General features: G+C 40.1%; 1 protein-coding gene across 7 annotated transcripts in view; it reads right to left on the bottom strand.

The window, feature by feature from the left end:
• Positions 1–363: 363 nt before the first annotated feature.
• The window catches only part of PPARG (peroxisome proliferator activated receptor gamma), a 124938-nt gene continuing 102325 nt past the window's right edge, over positions 364–22976 (bottom strand). For all 7 annotated transcript variants that reach the window (XM_019646063.1, XM_019646058.1, XM_019646059.1 and 4 more), the window contains 2 exons: positions 18742–19192; positions 364–816 (listed from right to left, as the gene is read on the bottom strand). In XM_019646063.1, the coding sequence (XP_019501608.1) occupies positions 569–816; positions 18742–19192 (699 nt within the window). In that variant the 3' untranslated portion in view covers positions 364–568. The remainder of the gene's footprint in view (positions 817–18741; positions 19193–22976) is intronic.

Here is a 22976-nt window from a genome sequence, read left to right as displayed (position 1 = left end):
GCACATCCAGGTTAAGAAACACAAGCTCTGAGCAGTTTTTGGTCCTGACATTCCCTCTCCCTTCTTAGTTGTGATTGTTAAAGCAGATGGAGGGTTCAGAAAAATTGTAAATTGAGTAAAAAATTGATTTACTGAGCATGAAAGTTGATCAGCAGTTCCATTCACATTTTTTTTTAAATGTGTAAGAAAAAAAGAAGAAAGAAAAATAAAGGAAGGGAGGAAGCCAGGCACGCAGGCAGGCAGGCATGCAGGCAAGCAGGAAGGAAAGAATGAGAAGACAGAAGACAATAAAAGGAAAAAAAGCCCGGGTCGGGGTGGGAGGTGGGGAACACATCAGACTCGGTCTTCAAATACAACCACCAATTTCATAACGTGGTAATTTTTAATATTAAAAGTAAATTGTAAATGTATCTTTATAAACAATATGCATAAAATAGATCTATTATTCTAAAACCTTTTCTTTTTAAAATGCTTTTTCACAGTAAATTTTTTAGGTGTCAGATCTTCCCTCAAAATAATAGTGCAACTGGAAGAAGGGAAACATTGTCAGTGAATTAGGACTTCTCTGCTAATACAAGTCCTTGTATATTTCCTGTAGGAGTGGGTGAAGACTCATGTCTGTCTCTGTTTTCTTTATCACTTGCAATAGTTGCACGTGTTCTGTTACAATCTGTCTGAGGTCTGTCATTTTCTGGAGCAGCTTGGCAAAGAGCTGAGAGGACTCTGGGTGGTTCAGCTTGAGCTGGAGCTCCAAAGCTTGCAGCAAGTTGTCTTGTATGTCCTCAATGGGCTTCACATTCAGCAAACCTGGGCGGTCTGGGGAAGCAGAAGAACAGGAGGTTCAGTTACAAAATTCTCTGGCCCCATGTCTGAGGCATATTCAGCCAAACTACTCACCGATCTTTTTTTGTTGGGTTGTTTTGCTTTGGTTCTAAAATAAAGTTGGAAGGAAGGGTAAGGAGATAGCGGGCAAGAACTGCCAATAGGAAGATGGAATGAAACCAAGATTACCAGAGCCCTTTCCAGGGGCATTGTTTTCCCAGCCAGCACCAACTCTGTGTGATCGGTTGACATAACATGGTAGCAAGGTAGTCTCCTCCCCAGACTGAGGGCTCTTCTGCCAGGATGTGTCTACTCACTCAGAAATCTCACATTCAACTTCTGCTCCTTCCTGATGAGTCTATGTTTTATAACCTCCACTTACTTTTTCACCACAGGTTTAAACATGATTTTAAAACAAGCTTTGTCTTCCTTTTTTGCTTAATATAGCATGTATATTTTCAAAGACACAAGACACAGTTTTTAAATACTGTTGCAGTTTAGAAGGATAGGCTCTCCAGATTTTAACAGAGGTGTCTTCTGAGTGGTGAGGTTACAAGTAATTTTCACTTTCTTCTTTATACTTTCTTTCCTTCTTTGAATTTTTAAATGGTGAGCTTAAATTACTTCTACATTTTTTAAATGTTTTTCTTCATGCGGAGCTTGTTAGATGTATCCTTAAGTACTTTATAGTATCCTTTACTTTTTTTACTTTACTTTCATTCTTTACTTTATAATGTTCTATACTTCTTTTCATTATATTTTCTAATATACCCCTGCTGATGTTTAGAATTATTAATTTTACTATACTGAATCTATTTCAATGTCCTGAACTCTTGTCAATTCAAATAGTTTTTATCCTGGATTTTTTTTTTTCTATTTTGGAGAGACAATTACATCTGCAGATAATGGCAGTTTTATTTATTTCTTCTTTTCCAGTATTTACACTTCTCATTTTTTTTCTTGCCATAGTGCATTAGCTAATACTGCTAATATGGTATTAAACAATAGTAGTAGTAGGAGGCATTCTTGTTTTATTGCTAATCTTGAAGGAAACGCTTCTAATGGTTTACCACAAGTATAATATTTACTATATGTTATAGTGGATATGTTTCCCTCCTGGCTTTCTAAGAGTTTTAAAAGTTTCTAATTTGTGTAGTCAGGAATGCTGTTGCATTTCATCAGAGGCTTTTAAATTTTTTCTACTGGAAGAGATAACTACATGGTTTTATTTTAATTGAGTATAGAGAATTATATTAATAGATTTCCTTGTGTTCTTGTGCTCATTTGCTAATAATATACTTAGGGTTTTAAAATTTGTAACTCTGATTGGTCCAGGGTTTTCTTTTTTGTGCCATCCTTTGCCTGTTTTGGTAATAAATGCTAGCTAGCCTTATAGATTGAGTTGGGAAGGTCCCCCCCCCCCCCGCCCTGTTTATATGTAGTAATGATCTGTTCCTTGATCGTTTCTTGGAATTCATTGGCAGAAGCATCTGAGCCTGGTGGAAAATCTTTGACTACCTTCAATTTTTCTTCTGTAGATTTTAGACTCTTCAGGCTTTGTACTCCTTATAAGTAAAATTTTATTAATCCATATTGGAATAAGGTTTTACATGATATTCTCTTAGAATCTGAAATTGTATTATTTTTATTTAACTGAATGAATGCTTTTTATTTGTGTATTCCCTCATTTAAAAATCTGATTTGCCAAAAGCTCATCTATTTTTTTCCCTTTTTTAAAAACACAGCTTTTGGTTTTACTAATCAACTCTGTTTTTTAAAATGGTATTTTGTTTTCATTTTAACTAATTCATTCTCTGAATAGTTTTTAGGTTTATTTTTTCTTGTTTTCTAGTTTCTTGAATTGAATGCTTAATTCATTTATGTAGTTTTAGTGTTTCTCATTTTTTCACAGATACATTTGAAGCTCTAAAATTTCCTCTGAGTGTCACTTTGGTTTCATTCCATAGGCTTTGTTAAGTAGTACTCTCATAGCTCTTTTCTAAATAGTCTATTTTACTATTTTGATTTCATTTTTAACCTAGGGGTTATACAGAAGAGGGTTTTAAAATTTCCAAGTGGAAAGTTTGGGTGTTTGTTTTTGTTTTCTAGTTTCTAAGTTTTATTTCCTAATTTCTAAGTTTGTTGCATTGTGGTTAGAATACAAGGTTTTCCCATTAAGGCTCACCAGAGGGGTGAAGGGTTTATGTACAACATTTAGGACATTCACTTGATATCCTGTATTGATTCCAAATTTTAGCTCTTAAAGGCTATTCTCCCTCTTGTTCTAATTTTAGCTCTTCTCCCCTTCACTGTAAAGCACTGTTACGAGTTTTTACTTACCTTTTAATATCCTTCATCCTCTGGCCTCAGTTTCTGTAATCACCCCTTTGTTCCAGCCATATGAAGCTATCTCCATACCAAGTCCCTCAAACGTCCTATGTTCTGTCATGACTGTGCTTAGGTAGGTTGTGTTCCTCCTGTCTGAAACAGTCTTACCTCCCCTTCAACCTATCTTACCGACTTCAACCTATTCTTCAAAATATAACCCGTGTCGGGCCGGCCGAGTGGCGCATTGGTTAAGAGCTGGCTTGGGACGCCAGAGGGCCCTGGTTCGGATCCCACATATGAGGGCCAGTGACACTACCCTCTACAGCTAAGATGCTGAACAACAGCTCAACTTGGAGCTGGGCTGTCATGAGTCGCTGGTGATGGTGTAGGCTGCAACTCCTGCTGCAGTGGGTTGCCATGGGCTACCGTGTGTGGCCAGCAGCCAGCGTGAGTGGCCAGCAACCGCCGTGAGCGGCCGTCCAGAAGCCAGCGACTGATCTGCCTCGCCTGGGAAGAGCGCAATGATGGTGCCAACTTGGGCCAGTGAAGTGGCGTCCTCCACAACTAGACTGAAGAACAAAAGGACAGCAACTTGTCTGTTCCCCTTCCCCCAATTCCCCAATTAAAAAAAATATATATATATGTATATATATATATATATATATATATCCCGTGTCCTTATGTCCTGGGAATCTTCCCTGACAGTATCCCTTCCTATCCCCTTTTCCAATCCCCTTTCTCAGGACCTTGTAGCACCCTATAAACCCTATAAACTAGTATAGTAGCTGACAATTATTGACTGGTTATCATTTTCCAAAGATTGTGCTAAGTAAGGGCTTTATACACAATATACCATTTAATCTTCACAACTCCATGAAGTCAGTGCTTTAGGGACAGGAAAACAAAGATGTAGAGGAAGGAGAGAAATCTCGCCCAAGATCTGGCACTTGCCCTTAAATGGCAGAATTGAAATTTTTTTTTTTTTTTTTAGCTGAGCCATCCTGCTACCTGTTGGTAGTTCAGCGGCTGCTCAGCTCGGGCTAGACTCGAACTGCTGTTGCTCAGAGCTCAAACTCTTGAGCGAGCTCTTAACCAACTGAGCCACTCGGCTGGCCCTCCGAGTTGAAATTTGAATCTAAGTCTGTCTGACTCCAAATGCTATACAGTGTTCACCTCTCATTATTTTGTATTATAAATACTGATTTTCTCATTTATCTCCCAAACTAGGCCATGAGGTAGCAGAGGGCAGAGACTATGTCTTGATCATCTGTGATCAAGTGGAAACACAGGAAGCACTCAGTTGGCTGAGTTAATGAGAAGGTTGTTCTGGCTAAGAGTCCTGGATTGAAAAATACAAAAGGAAACTTACTTTTGGTTTGATTCCCCACCCCCCACCTCCCCAACTTCTCTAAGATATCCCATTGACTGGAATAATATACTTTCTTTCCTTTAAATTTCAGCATTTAATTTGGGAACCATCAGCAAAAATCTCAAACTCAGAGAATGAGACAAATGATTGCATCCTGGCCTAGAGAAGCATGTCCCTGGAGGAGTGACACCTTTCTTACAGCTGCTGTCCAATAGCGGACACCTCTGACACTTCAAGGAAAACCAGACCCTGGATCGGTGTCTTGGGTTTAACAATTGCTGATCCTCCCCTTGAACCAATGATCCAGTTTTCAAAGGCCTGTGGGAGCACAAACGCACATGCATTGGAAGCTGGCAGCATTTGGTGTCAAGACAGGTGCTAAATGTGGCTCCTCCATGGGCTGGGCCTGCACACCCTGCCTGGAACCCTGTGCTCACGGAGGTACTGGCTCCTGGGAGCCTTTTCTCCTTCCTCCTTCCTCTTGAGCAGCATCAGTGGGGTCAAAACCTCTGCTGAAGAGATTACGTTGAGAGATTTCATTTATCATGACAGTTCAAACAACCAAACCCTAAAACGCAGCTGATAAGGTTGCTGGAAACACTTAGATTTACTGCAGTACGATGGAACTGGCCCGCCCATCTTGGAGTGGAGAAGGGTCTGGTTTGGATTTTCAAACCCCTTTTTGGCAAGTTATGATGATGTGATGAATGAAATCTGGCTGAAGGGCTGAGATTTTGTGGCCATTAATTTATATTTTCTCCAGTGACAAGTTAGATTGTCTGTAGATCTGTCCCACTGTCCTCCTTACTGAGCTTCAGTCAAAGCAAAATGGAGTGCAGAATAGAAAAAGCAGTCTATTCTACTTTTAGATCTTTCACTAACCAGCTCTGTGACTGTGTTAAGCAAACTGGGCCTGTTTTCTCCTCTGTAAATGAAAACGATTGGACTAGATAGATGATCTCTAAGACCCTAATTTAAAAGTTCTAAGCTTATTCTTATTTGTAATTCCCTTTATATAATGCACATAATTAACTGGGTAAATAAACTCAAAATCTAATTAGAGAAGTGTACTAACAGGCTTACACATGAAACTTAGAACACTTGGGTTATATTTAGGGGGAAAAAAGTTTCCTTTGGTCTTAAGCAGTCCCCAGGGTCAAGGGCAAAGGGCATTTGTCAGGGTTGCTCCCCACCCTCTACCCTCCAATCAGCTACTAGGCCTTCCCTGCTCCCCTCTCCTCTCTCTCTCTCCACTTTCCTTGTACTCACACTCAGACCTTTACTGAGCTGAGCTAGGTACCACAAATGTGCTACAGAAATCTGTCTAAACACCTAGGGCTGTCCTGGGTCCTTCCCTTCCCTTTCTACTCCCCATCAGCCCAGTGCCTGCTAAAATACTGTTCTTAGAAGGCCTGAGATCTTCTCTCCACGTCTTCCTGAGGGTTAGAGTTGAGGTCTAGAATAGGATTAGGGTTAAGGGACCCCCGTTGCCTGTGTAGGCTGCCTAGGAAGGCCCTTTTGGGGAAGTGTGGGTTGACTCACATAGTCCAGGACACAACCCTCGAGGAAGCTGGAGTCAATTACTGGTTCCTCACTCCCCAGGCTACAGAGCATTGGGAAAGAAACCTTTCCGGTCCCAGTTCACACAGTGCTGGAATTGATTAGAGAGCACTGATGATTATGGGCAAATCTACAAAGATTGCATCTTATCCAGATCTGGTTCAGCTTATCTGAAGCCAATTCAAATTCCCTTGATCCTCCTGGGATCTGCCCACCTGGGCCAGGCATTTCCCTTGCACAGACTGTCTCAGGAGGCGTCTTAGTTAGGATTAAAGGGTGACGGTACAGTCTCCTGAAGCAGAGGCAGAAAAACAAAAGTGGATGGTTTTGTCACTATTCTCGGAGCTGCTGTATCGGCTTTTCTAATCTCTCCCTACTGGCTTTCTGATAGACACTAGTAATCTGAAAAAGGCTGTACCCAGGGCACTGAAAAAAAAGCAGTCTGATAGCTGGGCAGCTGTGAATTGATCCACAGAGAGTGAAAGACCTCAGGTGCAGGTGAAAACTGAAGGGGAGGGAAGGCTCCTTACGGGATTTGGCCCATGGTAGTCACTTCCTTTCACACTTCCTCTCCAGTCTCCTTCATCCCACTGCTTCCTAAATTCACAGGTGTGTTAAAAAGAGCCACGGATTTGGAAACTGAAGACTTGATTTGAGCCCTGACTCTCCTCTATTTAGTTTCCTTGTGACTTTGGACAAGTCATGTAATCTTCCTGGGTTTTGACTTAATTTTTAAGACAACAATAGTATTTCTTTCCTAAGGTCATGGTGAGAATGAGTTAGGTAAAGGAACTTTATAAGAGATAACTATTTTCTGTGTTTGTTCGAATAAAAGCAATTTCCATAGGGATGGGTAAGGAGCGTAAGCAAGGGTGGGGTGGCATATACACAGTTGAGAAAAGGACGTCTTTTGAGCTTTTATTCGTGAGAGCATAAATTCAGGAGTGCAAGAAAATAATTCCTGATGCAGACACACGTTTGGGGGTTTGAGCAAGGTCCCATTCTTGTAGTTGAATGCACGTAAGCCAACAAAAGAATCCCAGTGCCCAAATTCACTTCTTCCTTGAAGAGATGGTATTAGGAATTCTTTGGTACTCTCTTCTGATCTAACCATCAGAATCATGGTGAGCATTAGGCAAAACTGTGAATGCAGCTAAGTTTAACTTTGGGAAATTATGATATGGTCTGTAGCAATTCCCTCCCACCATCTTACCTTTAGGAAAAAATAATGTAAGGAAGTTTCACATGTGTTTTTCTTTCTGATATTTAAATTTAAACTGGAGCTTGATCAAGTGCAGTGATTTTTTTTTTTTTAAATTGGTGGATTGGGGAAGGGGAACAGTGTTGGGGAATCGGGGAAGAGGAACAGACAAATTGCTGTCCTTTTGTTCTTCAGTCTAGTTGTGGAGGACGTCGCTTCACTGGCTCATGTTGGTATCATTGCGCTCTTCCTGGGTGAGGCAGATGGGTCGCTGGCCACTGGACGGCCGCTCACGGTGGCCCTTGGCAGCTCACGCTGGCTGCCAGCCACACACGGTAGCCCATGGCAACCCACTGCAGCAGGGGCTGCAGACTATGCCGTCGCCGCTGACTCACGGCAGCCCAGCTCCAGGTTGAGCTGTTGTTCACCATCTTAGCTGTAGAGGGCAGTGTCACTGGCCCTCATGTGGGATCCGAACCGGGTCCCTGCTGCACAGAGCTGGCGTCCCAAGCCAACTCTTAACCAACGTGCCATTCAGCCGGCCCAATTGTAGTGATTCTTAACTTTAGTTACACATTGAAATCATCTGGGGAGATTAAAAACATGCCAACACATGGCCGGCTGAGTGGCGCGTTGGTTAAGAGTTGGCTTGGGACGCCAGCTCTGTGCAGCAGGGACCCGGTTCGGATCCCACATGAGGGCCAGTGACACTGCCCTCTACAGCTAAGATGGTGAACAACAGCTCTACCTGGAGCTGGGATGCCGTGAGTCGCTGGGACGGCGTAGGCTGCAGCCCCTGCTGCAGTGGGCTACCATAAGCTACTGTGTGTGACCGGCAGCCAGTGTGAGTTGCTAGCAGCCAGTGTGAGCGGCTGTCCAGTGGCCGGTGACCGATCTGCCTCATCTGGGAAGAGCACAATGATAATACCAACATGGGCCAGTGAAGTGACGTCCTCCACAACTAGACTGAAGAACCAAAGAACAGCAACTTGTCTGCTCCCCTTCCCCGATTCCCCAACACTGTTTCCCTCTCTCAATTCCCCAATAAAATCTTAAAAAACAAAACCAAACCAAACAAAAAACACGCCAACTCATATCTGGGTCCCCTCTTTAGAGATTCTGATTTACTTGTCCTGGGGTATGACTGTCAATATTTCTAAAAGCTGCCAGGAGATTCTAAAGTGTGGCCAAGAGCAAGCACTACTGGTTTTGTGAGAAGCAGTTGGAATCCCAACCTTAAAACTTACTTGCTGGGTAATCTTGGGCAAGTTCCTTAACCTCTCTGTTCCTCAGTTTCCTCATTTAAAAAAATGAAGACATAACAGCAATCAAACTCATAGTGTTGTTGAGAGGATTAAATTAGTTAACAGATGGAAAATGCTTAGAGTAGTGTCTGACACATAGTAAGTTATCTGTCTCTGTTTATAATAATATAATGTAATTTGCCTCTTCTCACTTCTTACCTTTCTTCTCTCATTTCTCCGATTTTCTTGGGTCCTCTTTACATCTTTGCTATTTGTTTTCTTATAATTGCTCCCTTCTTCTCAGGCATCCCTCCTGCTCTCCCCACCGCCACCGATATTTTTTCCTTTCCACTCCTGGGCTGCACCTTGCTGGGGCTCTGGTGTTAGGAATCCTAGCAGGGCCAGCCTAAATTAATCAGAACCCTGAGCAATGGATGATGTTAGGAGACATGTAGTTGACTGCTGCTATCAGAGAAAGGGAACAACACAACTTAGAGATCTTGTAAATGCGTTCCCAAACAGACAAAGGTCATCTGTAACAAGTATATTCTGCCATCAATGCACATGTTGCTGGTAGAGTCCTTCACTAAGAAGTGGGTTAACATTCTAACATTTTCCTGTATAATAGTTTAATAAATGCTTTCTCTGTCCAAATGATAACCGCTCTTCACAACAATAACACATAGGATTTGGTTAGGATGGTGGAGAGGGGTAACGACCACCATGAAACCAAGCCCAGGCAATATTTTCCTTTATCTGCCCATTAAGAAGCAATTCCACACCAACTCCCCTCATCTCGAACGCTCAACTACCACCTCCAAAAAGCCCCCCCCCAAACTACAACATGGAACACAAAGGCATCTAGTAACCAAGTGGATAGCGCTTTCCTCTTGGCTGTGGTCAAAGCTCGTCATTGTCTAATGGTACCTCTAGTGAATTAGGCACGGGCTGTTTTATTTCCAGGTCTTTCAGAATGGGAATGGGACTTGAGATTTCTGTCCCAAGGACATCCGTGTCTTTCCCATCTCCTTTCACCCTGGGGTTAGGGTCCTCTTGTTGTCCTAGTCACTCGAGGTCACTCAACTGAAGCTCAGCCATCCAGTCTGCTCCCTTCCCTCAGGACCAGGAGGGCAGGGCGTCCTTCCCCCCAAGCCGAGGGATGTGGTTCGATTTCTGCTCCTATGTCCAGCACTGGCTCTGATCAGGACTGGAAATGGGCAGTAGTTAGAAAGCAGAGGAAGATGAAGGAGAATGATCTCTTCTTTCCCATCGACACACTCCTGATCCCAGTCCAGCTACAACTACTCTTCCTTACTTCCTCAACCCCTACAAATGCCAACAGCAAACCAAAGGTAGCCAACAACAATCCAAAAATAAAGAGGGGCCAAGTATTAGTTCTTTGCAACCCTCTCCTCTTTTCTTCTTTTTCACTGTTCTTGAGAAGAACCTGAAAATATAGGTGTGATCTCTAATTTCTAAATATGACCTCTCAACACGTAATGTCCCTCCAAACCTAATCAGAGTTCAAGGAGTGTGGAAACCCACCATACTTCTCCTATTCCCTATCTCTTTCAGGGCAATGGGGTTTATAGTTCTCCTCCCAACTTTTCAGGCCCCTCTCCCTTTCTCCAGTATCTGTTTCCCTTGGGGTTTTGTTCTCAATCCACAACTAATCCCCTTAAAGTGATAGCTGATAAAGGGATTAGTTGATATCTCCCTAGGGGTATTTGTATGATAATAAGAATTTTAAGAATGACTATTGGTGGAAATAAGCAATCTGACTGGCAGGATTGAGTGGAGCAACTTCAAATTATATCATACAAAGGAAAAGGGAAAATTAGCATTTATTGTGTGCTTAGCCTATCCCAGGCATCATGCCAAAGATTTCACATGATGTTATTTAATTTACTTAGGACACTGATAAGGGATTTAAGGCTAGGGGAGGTAAGTAATTGCCTGAAGTCACACATCTACGAGTAGTTAGTAGTGGAGTGGGGGTTTTTGAATCCAGGGCAGTCCCTGTGATCCAGACGCTTTCCAATGCCCATCCTGCCTCTTCTGGTTTACCTCCTTGTGAAGCTGGCAAGACCCTTGAAAGGTGCCTTGCCTACGAGTGCATGATTCCTTCACTACCTGTACTGGCCTCTCTGTTAGGAATGACTCGAACCAGTCCTTGGTTTCATTCTTCCTCACTTACAGATCTGTCTGAATGTCTTGGTGAATCGTGCCATTCTGGAAGGCTGCCTGGGGTCACCCAGAGTTTAAACACACATTGTGAGAACCCAAAATGATGAAGTACTCCAAAAGCGGCCCACTGACTGACTGACTGAACCTTTTCCAAGACTGCCGGTGTGGTGACAGGAATGACTCAGCAGTTTGGCTTTCAATCCCCTGTCTGTCTCTAAGGTCAAATATAATCGTTTGCTCACTCACTTAAGATGATTCTAGCCTACCAGGACCGGGGGTGAGAAGGGGATTTTATTTCTGAAGCAGTCACAGATAAAGATGCTTCTAAAATCTACAAACGACAAGAGCCCGTGCATGTGTTTGTGCGTGTGTGCATGCGTGTGTGTATTTTTAAGTTTCTCAGATGATTCTAGTATGTTTCATCTTCTCCATATCCCCCATACCCTCACCCCAGCTCTCCGGTTTTTAGAATTTGGGTGCCAGTAGAGAGCTTATAAATATACTTCACCTCTAAGTCCACAAAGTTTTGAAAAGAATGAACTAATGGGGCATTTCTAGATAACTGAAATTGAGTCATACTGGCCACCTGACAGGGTTTTCCCACTGGTCATGGCAGCATGGTGGGAAAAGTAGAAGGGTAGAAGAAGACACAGTATAGGTGCCCATTAAGTATTTTAAATTAATAAATGAATGCTATTACTCTCTGACACTATCATGGCCCAGATGGGGGATATGAACCAATAACACTCTTTGACTGTACTGCTTAAGGCTTAGTCATATGAGAAATCAGATGTCCTTGTTTATTCTCAAGATCATGAGAAGAGTCAGAAAAATAACTTTCACCACTTGGGCACCAGCCTGAGTCTTGTCCAAAAAAGCTGTGTGGATAAAGTAGCTGAACATTTCACTGCATAGGCCAATGGAAGAAAGCTGGTCTACTATGGTTCATAGTATTTTTAATACCTAAGTTTTAAGACTATTTTGGGTTTTGTCTCCTCCCATTTCACCAGTAAGGATGATACTAACAAAGAAGATGCGGGGGTGGGGGTGGGGGTGGGGGGAGTGGCTCCTGGGCCATGCAGAATCAGAGGCCCCCTAAGCTGGGGTTTCCTCAAGAAAAGTGTAGGCCCACTCAGGCATGAACACGCTGTCTTTTGTTCCAGAGGAATGCTTTAGTGTCCATTCTAACTTGTAGAAATAGTTCTGCAGTAAAATAGGAAGACTATGCATGAACAGGAAGGGCTGGGGATGAGGCAAGGGACGGAACACTCCCAAACCCAGAGCTCCTCACACCGGGGCTGTGGAGCATTAGTGTTCTGTGAGTTGGAGCGAGGTGGCGTGCTGCTACAGCTGAGCAAGTGTTGTTTTGAGTGTTTGTTTACGATGGGCAGGAAGACATTAAGCAACTGGATGATAATTTTAACAATTTAAAATTTCTCTCATAAATTTTTCTGCAACCACTTATGTCTATTAGCACCTGGTCTAGGATCGTATCTGATTAAATGTGAATGTATTTACCTAGTTCCTTAAATCTTATCAACAATTTTTGCGGGGGGGGGGGGGGGCTCTGTAAACAGCGACGTTATTTCCAGGGGTCATGCTACCTGCACAAGTTTAAGAACACTGCCACCAGTCTTCAGTGTTATCACTGAGCCCTGTTCCTTCCCAGAGCAATTTTCAAACCTAGGGTTTTGTTAGTCAGATTAAAATGGTGTCTCAAGAAGGTCTTTGGATGTTAGTAAGTAATATCTGGACTATATAATCTGGAAATTCTTGATTAAAATATTTTGAGGCTGGGTCGTATGGTAATTCTATTCTTAATTTTTTGAGGAACCTTCACACTGCCTTCCAAACTGGCTGCACCAATCTATATTCCTATCAACAGTGTATGAGGGTTCCTTTTTCTCCACAGCCTCTCCAACACTTGTTATAATACATTTGTCTTATTGATGATGATAGCCATTTAAGTGGTGTGAGGTGATATCTCATTGTGGTTTTTATTTGCATTTCTCTGATGATTAATGATGTTGAGCATCTTTTCATATGACCCAGCAACCCTTCTCTTGCGAATAAACCCCAAAAATCTGAAAACATTTATCTGTAAAGATACATGTGCTCCAATGTTCACTGCAGCATTATTTAGGGTTGCCAAGACATGGAAACAACCAAAGTGTCCTTCAATAGATGACTGGATAAAGAAGATGTGGTAATTATACACAATGGAATACTATTCTGCCATAAGAAAAGATGAAATAGTGCCATTTATGACAACATGAATAGATCTTGAAATCATTATGCTAAGTGAAATAAGTCAGACAGAAAATGTCAAGAACCATATGACTTCATTGATATGTGGGATATAAAACTGAAAGCAACAAAGAAACAAAACAAACAAATAAAGAAACAAAAACTCTTAGACACAGACAACAGTTTAGTGGTTACCAGAGTGTAAGGGAGGAGGGAGGTGGTAGAAGAGGGTAAAGGGGGTCAAATATATGGTGATGGAAGGAGAACTGACTCTGGTGGTGAGCACACAATGTGATATATAGATGATGTATTACAGAATTGTACACTTGAAACCTATGTAATTTTACTAACCATTGTCACCCCAGTAAATTGTAATAAATTAAAAAAATATTTTGAGGCAATATGGAAATCAGTAGTTTTGGATAACTCCCAAAGAACTCCAAGACCAAGGTAACTAATTGGGTTGCTTCCACATTTCAATACACAAAAGGCAGTAGTAATTAAGTGCATCAGTTTTAAGGTCAGAGACACCCAGGTCTGAACCCTGGCTTCATGAATTAGTAGCTCAGTGACCTTAGGCAAGTTGCTTAATCTCTCTAAACTTCTGTTTTCTCCATCAGTAAATGGGGATAATAGAGCTGTAGGAAAGGTTAAACAAAGATTATGAATGTATGTAAAGTGCTTAGCATCTATTCTGGCACACAGTATTCAATAAATGATAGCTATTATTAATATATGATTATGATTCATTCAACAGCATTTAAGTACTTATTCTGGGCCAGGTGCTATGCTTTGATTCTACTCTAATTCCAACAAATTTAAAAGTCTGAATCTAAATCTGTCTATACCTATGTATACACTGTGTAGTCATGACCAAGGGTAAGAAAAGGGGCCCCAGGTTAAGTAAAGACTTGATGGGACTAGCAGTTATCCAATATTTCGTAGGATATTAACTGTTCCTTGATCTGCAAATGTATAGCTATGAGATTAGTTCCCCCTTCTTGTACCCCTATTCAACCTGCCCATTCAACAGCAGACACGCACATGATCACTCCAAGAGCCGCTGTCCAAAATTGCTTCACAGAGAAAGAACGTGGCTGGGATTGCTGGAAAAAGAAGGAGCTGCTATATAGGTTGTTTGTATAGCTAAGCCAGACTCAAGAGGGTAAATGAGGAGGCTGGATGACTTGCCATCTATGGCCATTGTATCAATATTTATAGCTTCTCTGTCATTAGGATGGTGATGGCAACCTGCCTAGAAAAATACATTGTAAAATCCAGTGAATTTCCTCCCCTATATCTTGGAAGTTTGGGGAGAACTGTAATGGATTCCAAACTGTTTTGAATTAACAAAAAGAGCTTTTTCCTGTTGCAGAGTTCCAGCTGGAACCCTCCTATGCTTTTTCTTCACCAAACAGCAAACACTCAAAGGGGCAAAGTGTCCAATGGAGTGACCCGGAGCTTGTCAGCTTTGCTGAGCTTTCCACTTGGCTTTGGTTGCTGGGTAGGTTTTGGGAGTTTGCTGGTGTGGCTGGCATGATGCTGTGGCGCCAGTTGCAAACATGCCTTTGCTGGAGGCAGTTTTATTACTCTTGACGGCACCCATCCAGTGGGATCAAGACTAGAGGGATCAAGGGAAGATATTACTCATGACGAATACCAAGGAATAAGGTATAGAGTACGGGGTCCATCCATACTTTAGAGAGTACCATGAAGGGAGTGCAGGTTGCAGCCCCCAATACAAATGTCAGGGAGTTGACCATGATCTAGTAGCCAGGTGGCAGAGGGCAGGGTGTGTGGCAGACAGGGCCCTGGGAGGTGACAGGACACCTGGGTTTCAGTCCTAGTCCCACTGCTCACTAGTTGTTTGATCTTAGACAAACTGCTTAAGTCTATGACCCTCACTTTTCTTTTTATGAGATGAGAATAAAAATACAGGAGCATTGTCAGAATCTAATGAAAGAATGCCTATGAAATGCTCTTAAAATGGACACAGTGCTTCTTTCCTTTGTCTGGTTCTAGAGTGTTGGTTCTTTTTAGTCTCATTCTTGTCTCAAGCTCAGAAGAGAAAGAGAGAGAGAGGAGAAACACTTGAGAAGAACTGGGTCATCTTTCTTAGCAACCTTGGTTTGAGAGCTGAGTAAACAGTAGACATGCTAAGCATCAGGCCAATCTAAGTACCAGATCTCATAGTATCAGCAGTTTCTAGGGTTGCAGTTGAGTGACAATGATCTTACTATAGCAACTTCAGTTTCCTCAGCAAATACCTGTTGAGTCAAGTCAGATACTTTCATCCAAAAACTCCTCTGAGTCCCTCCTTTAAACTCCTGAATTCCTTACCACCTGACTCTTACATCATGCCCATCTTCCCATTCTTCCTTCAGTCTAGGATCAGTGCCCTCACCAGAATGAAGCTCTTCTGTGATTGTAAGGCTAGCTCAGAATGAGGTCAATAGATCTCTGTCAAAAGTACTTTTGTCACGAAATCACTAAAGTTATCTATAGACTTTAGAATAGACTGCAGAGGAGAAAATAATCACTCTTGTTAAGATCAGATAGGATCAGAAATTTGTTGAGTGCATCAAAACCTCTTGCTTACATGAATGTTTTCCTTTTTTGGAATATTTGATAGGAAAAAAAAAACCTCATTGAGAAATTATATGTTATACTCTAATCAACCACAATCTGGGATATTGATCTCACCATTTATAGATGACTGGGATTCTGATCTTACTGGAATCCAGTCTTTGGGCTGGGAAGGGCTTGAGCAGTTCTTTCTCTGACTGGTACCCAATCAGCTTCTCTGAGTAAAGAGGATCAAATTCCTCTGTGTTGAACAAACATGGGTTCCAGTTTATTCATATCTATTCTTATCTATTGCCTATAAGTAGACTTCATTTACAAAAGCAAACTTTGATTAGGGAAGGATTTGCCTTTTGTGATATGAGAACTAGTCAATGGTAAATTCTATTTATTTTTTAAAGAGGTCTAAAATTATTCGCAGGGTTTTCTTCTCATGATAACCACAGATACAAGATTTTAATAATCGATGGCTGGTTGCTACTTTCAGATTTCTTTCCCTGTTGTGAGGATACAATGAGATCTGGAAATTGGTCACTGTGAAGACAGTCTGTGTAAGGCTAAAAGAACTCATTTATATAGCATCTACATTTAAAATGGCACCCTTTTTAATTTTCATAATTGAAAGCCAAAGCTTGCAATATCTATTGAATTGAATCACACTATTTACAAAACTATTTTTAGCCAGTTAATGAAAATTTTAAAGGCCTAACAAATCACTGATTTTTAAATAATCTAGCTTGAGAACTATGGACAGTAATGGCATTTTTCTAGATGAAACCACAATGTTATCTCACATGCCCATAAAATGACATTTCTCAGGCTCAAAAAGTCCAGAATTATGATTGTTTCTTGTCTTGACCTTTCCGGTTAGCAAGTAAGCATCTTTGAATGGCTTATTTAAAATGCCTCCCTTAGTATCTGTGGGCATGTAAATTGGTACAAACTTTATGGAAAATAATCTGGCAATGATGCAATGAAAGACTTAAAAATATTCATAGCCATATACCCAGAAATTCCACTTTGGTCATTTGGAATAAGAAAATAATCTGAAATTTGAATAGAAATTTACATATAAGAATGTCTACTATGGCAAAATTTGGAACACATTTTCCATAATTTTCTATATTCTTTTCTATAGGTTTTTATGATAAATTATAAGCAACCTAAACATAAATAGGGAGATAATTTAGTAGTAATGGTCTTTTATAAAGTTGTATATTTTATAGTTATTAACAATGGTAGCATAAATATATGCTAGCACATGCATAGAAACTTTTTGGTAGAAGAAATATGACTTTGCTAATCCAATTTTATTCTGAGGACAGAGACCTTTACTTTTCACTTCCATCTTTCTGTAATCTTTGAATTATAAAATGACTAAGTATTACTTTTGTTTTAAAAAATTAAAAAATTACAAAGAATATGTAATGACATGGAAAAATGATCAAGTGGAAAAAGGAATACAAACATGGTATATATAGTATGCTTAAGAAAAAAATCTTAGAAACATATCAAATATTAATAATTCTATTTCTATTTTTTATTAAAAATAAAATATGCCTTAAAGTATTAGCCAATTAAACAATATTAATTTGTTTCCTAATCTGGTTTTTCAAAAGTTAATCTTTTTTCCCCAGTGAACCTCAAATAATCCGGAACCTCATTCTTGTTTGCTGAATTAATCACAGATCAGAGAGGATCAAGGGTTAATTTGTTTAAGAAGTAGATTCAGTCAAGATATTAAGACATGTCGGATAGTATATTTTTGTTATATTAAACATAACACCAAAAAAAATCATTTTAAAATGAGTTACAACTTGACACTGGACTTGAGGTTCCAGAGTTAACCTATGCCATATTGTTATCTACTTGCACCCTAGTCATGTAAAGGGCAGCATCAGTAAAGATGCTGGAGCCAGACTGCCTGTGTTTATAATCCTGGCTCCATCTTTTGCAGCCAGGTTACCCTGGGCAAGTGATTGAACCTTTCAATGGTTTGGTTTCTCCTTGTTTGCAAAATGGTACTTCCTTCATTGGGTTGTGAGAAATAAACGAATGTGTATGAAGTGAACATTGCCTGGCACACAGTAAGTATTTAATAAGTGTTTGCTATTATTATTAGTATTACTAATACACTATGTACCTGATTTCAGAAGCATTCCTCTCTCCAGTAATTGGACAACAAAGGACTACAGAGTGGATCACTGTGCTCTTTATAACATCCCATATAGTTACAGACAGCTTACATCTAAAAGACCACTATACTATACTATGCCTCCACACATCAGTTTTCACAAACAGAGATATTCTATAAGGACACAGAAAAAGCTCACCCAAAGTGCATATCAGTTATGAATATTCGTCATTCAAAACAATTTTTATAGAGCGACATGACAGTAAAACTTTCTTCTACTCAAGTTGGAAACATGTGAGAGGCCAATGAAAGTAGCATTTAGTATAAAACCTGGCTTTCATAGTTGGTTAGTTAGGTCATGTACTTGCAAGGCCAAAAATACAATGAACTGCTAAATAACTCAATTTATTTCTCTGCTGTGTGTTCTCTAGTTCAGAGTGCATTCTTAATCACAGCCAACCATCTCACAAAGGTACTTTAAGGGAAGCCATCAGAGGAAGCTACATGAGAGAGTAGGTAGAGGTGAGTAGATATGTATTCCTTGATTCCTGATGTTGGAGAAGCAATTTAAAGAAATATCTTACTGATGGTGTGGTGGGAGTACAATTTGACCAGAAACACTTAGTAGTGTTTTCTATATCCCAAGTGAACAATATCTTAAGCAAAGTTATATATGTCATTACTTAAATGAAATGAATATTAGATTGGCCTCTGGAAAGGAGAGGAAAAAGACAAGGAAAAAGAAAATGAGGAGAAAGAAAAAGGAGAAGAGGGCATTTGTCTTCCATGTTTGATTTGATTGGAAAAAATACTGTGAGGGATAACAGAAAAGAGCCTGGGTTACCCACAGCTTTCAAACAACAAATATATGGTATTTTTTCTTGGTATTTTACACATGTAGAGACACTCTCATAGCATTATACCACTGGCATTTTCTGTATGGAAAGTATAGTAAGTATAAGGAGAAAAGGAACACAGACCAACACTAAGGAAAGTAAAAAATGTTTCAGCCACTTCACCACCATCCCACTCTGTTTCATGAAAGATAAAAAAAGATGTATCTTACCTCCGCTGAGAATAATGACGGCTATAAATATTGCCAAGTCACTGTCATCTAATTCCAGTGCATTGAACTTCACAGCAAACTCAAACTTGGGTTCCATAAAGTCACCAAAGGGCTTTCTCAGGCTCTTTAGAAACTCCCTTGTCATGAATCCTTGGCCCTCTGATATGAGAACCCCATCCTTATTCATCAAGGAGGCCAGCATTGTGTAAATGATCTCATGGACGCCATATTTTAGGAGAGTTACTTGGTCATTCAAGTCAAGGTTTACAAAACCAGGAATACTTTTGGCATATTCTGTGATCTCTTGCACAGCTTCCACTGAACGAAATTGACACCCCTGAAAAATGCGGATGGCCACCTCTTTGCTCTGCTCCTGCAAGGGGGTGATGTGTTTGAACTTGATTTTATCTTCTCCCATCATTAAGGAATTCATGTCATAGATAACAAATGGCTGCAAATAAAGAAGAGAAAAAGTGGCTGAGTTGGAGTTTTCTAGTTCACTGTGAACACCATCCCAGTTTCTTTATGCACATTTATTTTAATAACTAACATCTTTAAAGTCAACATTTAATAATGACAAAATACTCTTAACTTCTGATTATTTCTTCTAATTGTCTTCTGGGACCAAACATATTTTACCAATTTTGGTCTTCTTTTCCTTCAATTTGTACTGCAACACTTTACCTATGACTGGCTAATAGTTCTAATTTCTGTTGTTTGGAGAGTGTTTGTTGTTGATTTTAAAAAATGATATGAAACCTATTATTTATCTTGGCTTTCAATGGAATATGTTTTTAGCTTTCTTTCAATAAAAATGATTTCAGCAACTCGGTTGAGCAGACACACTTGAACATAAAGTAATCTTGCAGCTTTAGATTAAATCTACTGAGATCGTAAATGAAACACAGTGTGCATGTAAAATATACTTAACTATAAAAGAATCAGTCTGAAAGCAGATTAGAAATATTGAGCCAAGAAAATGTCTATTTCTTTTTTAATGCTCTGGAAGCAATCTGTTTCAGAAAGAGCAGATGTATAAGGCCGTGGGTAAGTGCTGCAAAAAGTGGCAAAATAAAAGCAGAGTTTTGAACTTATTTTTCAAAATATCTGTCTTTAAGGGTCAAATAATCAATAAAACATGTGCATCAGTTACTCAGGTTTGCAACAGGCTGCTTTCAAAAGCAAGTTGTATTAGTCATGAAATGATCTCTCTCATTTTCTTGCATAGAACTAACCAAAGGTTTGTGGTCATTGTGAAAACCCTTGAGGCTACTTTGGTTGAGAAGGGGCAGCACTTTATCTACATTGGGTATACTGGATTACATAAGGAATTTTAACCCCCAATCCTCTTCAAATAAGTGTATACCAGGAAGCTCTGGAATAAGAGTTGAACGTACTTGGGTTCTAGCTTTTGTTCTGTGGTTAACTGTGTGACTTTAGGAAAGTTATTTATCTTTCCTAGGCCTCAAATTTCTCAGTTGAGGGGAGTGGATTAAATTGGAGGTTTCCATCTCTTCTCTTGATATTTTAGTTGCATTTCTCAGAAACCGTATGGTGCATGCGTGTGTATGTGTGTTTGTGAGAGTGCATGTATGCATGCGTGTACACTGAACATGAAGTCTCTGATGTACTATAAATCAAATTTCTTTTCAGCAGAGACGCTGAGAATTCTCTCCTGATTGGCAAGAGGAAGTGGGTACAATGAGTGGCAGCCGTAACCAGCCTCAAGACCCACTGGTTTCACCGAACTGTTCACAAACTGTTAAGTCTGTTCTACACTGAAGAAAATAACACTAACACTAAGGACTCTTAGATGTTGGGTAGATTTCTAAACTTGCATATTATTTGAACAGACACACTTACACATAAAGTAATCTTGCAGTTTTAGATTAAATCTAAACCATTTAACACCATTCATTGGCATTGTTCCAGAAATGCTTTTTTTTTTTAAACCAAAAAAAATTCACTTCAATTATATTGTTTAGCAAACCACATAGGAGGACAGATGTGAGGACCCAAGAGTAAGTTTGCCTGGTGGCTCTAATTCTTCAGGTAAATCAGGAGCAAATCGTGGTTATGATGTTTTTGGACATTTTGCTCTCCCCCCACCCCCTCACTTCAGGATTGATATTTTTAATGGGAGACTAAAGAAAACGGCAGAGTGGACAGAATGTCACATCAGTTATAATGTGCTATTTCCCCAGAATGTCAGATTCCAGTCATGAGAAAAACTTACTTTGATACAACCTAGAAAATGAGAAAATGTGGTTTCTGTCCTCTAGGAGTTTTGCAGGTTATTATAATTTATGTTAATAAAATCCTAGCTTTCTTTTGCCATGAGAATCTGAGGATATGGATACCTGAAAAGTCTACCTGCACATGCATGAGTACAAATTACACAGATATAAAATCATCACCTCTTCACATATGGAAAGACTGGACCTAGAACTACCTACTTCAACTTCTGGATGAGCTTCTGCTCAACCATTTGGTTTCTTGGCACAGAATGTATGCATGAAATTCTTCCACCTCCATGTAAGCAATTTATCTGGAACTATGCCCTAATAAATCACCCTGTGACTCTGCCCCTTGACTTCCCCTGTCCCCTCATATAAAACTCCAGGTTCCTGTTTTTGAAACTCTGTGATAGTTGAGCATAGGGCACAAAATCCTGCTAATTTTCTCTCCCAATTTAACAACAATGTGACTTGAACCCCTTGGCAATCCATGTTGGTCAGGATTTCCTGGCAGTAAATGCTCAAGGACAGAGAAAGGAATCAGCAGCCCCCACCATTATGCCAAACTATTCCAGTTTTTTTGTTTGTGTTTTTTTTTTAATCCCTTCAGCATTTTGAAAAAAGTGGTGAGCTGGCAGAAAAGTCTGGGTATTAACATGCAAATGAATACCAGGTGGATTTTTTGTTTTTCCCAGTCCTATATGATTATGTTTTCATTGCATTTTTGAAGTCTGCATAGATTCTTTCAGCCTCTGTGTGGATCTGTCAAACTGCAAGAGTGATTGCCAGGTAGGATCTGCTTGGAGATCGATCGGCCTTTCTTTGCCACCAACTCACCAGTTCCTAGATTACAAACAGTTAACTCACACATTTCACATCGAGACTTCCTTATCCAGTAAAAAACATTGAAGAGACCTAACCTCTTTAAGTACGGGTAGCATTAGGTCTGTGGAATTTATCTTGAATCATTAATTTAATATTACACTTCTGGTAAAATATTCCACGTTTCTGTATTTTTTACAAAGCAAAGGGAAGCTTTATACATTCTATTAGCTTGCACATCACCATCGGATGATCTGCCATTATAAGAGGAACCATATCATTTTCAAATTTCGTCTTAATGATTTCACACTTCTAGTGTGGGGCTAACTATCTTCAGACGCTCTATCAAATGGCTAGATTAGCATCACTCCTTAACACAGAGGTTCTCAATCTGTGGGTCGCAACCCCTTTGGGGGTTGAACGACCCTTTTACAGGGGTCGCCTAAGACCATCGGAAAACAAAAAGATATTTACATTACGATTCGTAACAGTAGCAAAATTACAGTTATAGAGTAGCAACGAAAATAATTTTATGTTTGGGGGGTCACCACATCATGAGGAACTGTTTTAAGGGGTCGCGGCATTAGGGAGATTGAGAACCACTAACAGGAAAGAATGTTTAATTACATCTAGGACCTTATCAGGAATAGATCCAGGTTTTGTGGGGCATAAAATGTATACAGTTGTTGGGTACATTTACAACAATTATTGGGTTCAATAATACAACTTAGAAGAACACAATTGCTCAGGCCCTTTCTAGCGCCTCGGAAGGGGCTCTGTGCAAGGTGGGGAGACCGGAAGCTTAAGCTTCGTTACCTTCCTGGTGATCTGTCTCGGGCCATTATGATGTTTGTACTTCTCCTATATTGCACAGACCGGAAAAAGGTGAGAATGAAATGAAGAAAACTGCACATGAACACAATGGTTTTCCAGAGAAGCAAAAATGGTTTCTATAAGGGGAAATTACAGAAAAGTTTTCTTTGGAGAGATACATCAAAGGGATTTATTCTCATATATTTTGACTTTCAAAAATGGTTCCACATCTCAAAGCCAGGATAGGGGTAGGGGTACTGTTTTATACAGATCATTGAATTTAGTTATAGATATATTGCATGCCTCCTATGTGTAACACAAAGGTCATGGTGAAAGCTGGCTTAATAATGGAGACATAGAACA

Source organism: Hipposideros armiger, unplaced genomic scaffold (assembly GCF_001890085.2).
Source record: "Hipposideros armiger isolate ML-2016 unplaced genomic scaffold, ASM189008v1 scaffold_96, whole genome shotgun sequence".
NCBI lineage: Eukaryota > Metazoa > Chordata > Mammalia > Chiroptera > Hipposideridae > Hipposideros > Hipposideros armiger.
Note: the sequence above shows the minus strand (reverse complement) of the source record. Positions and strands in the feature narration are given on the sequence as shown.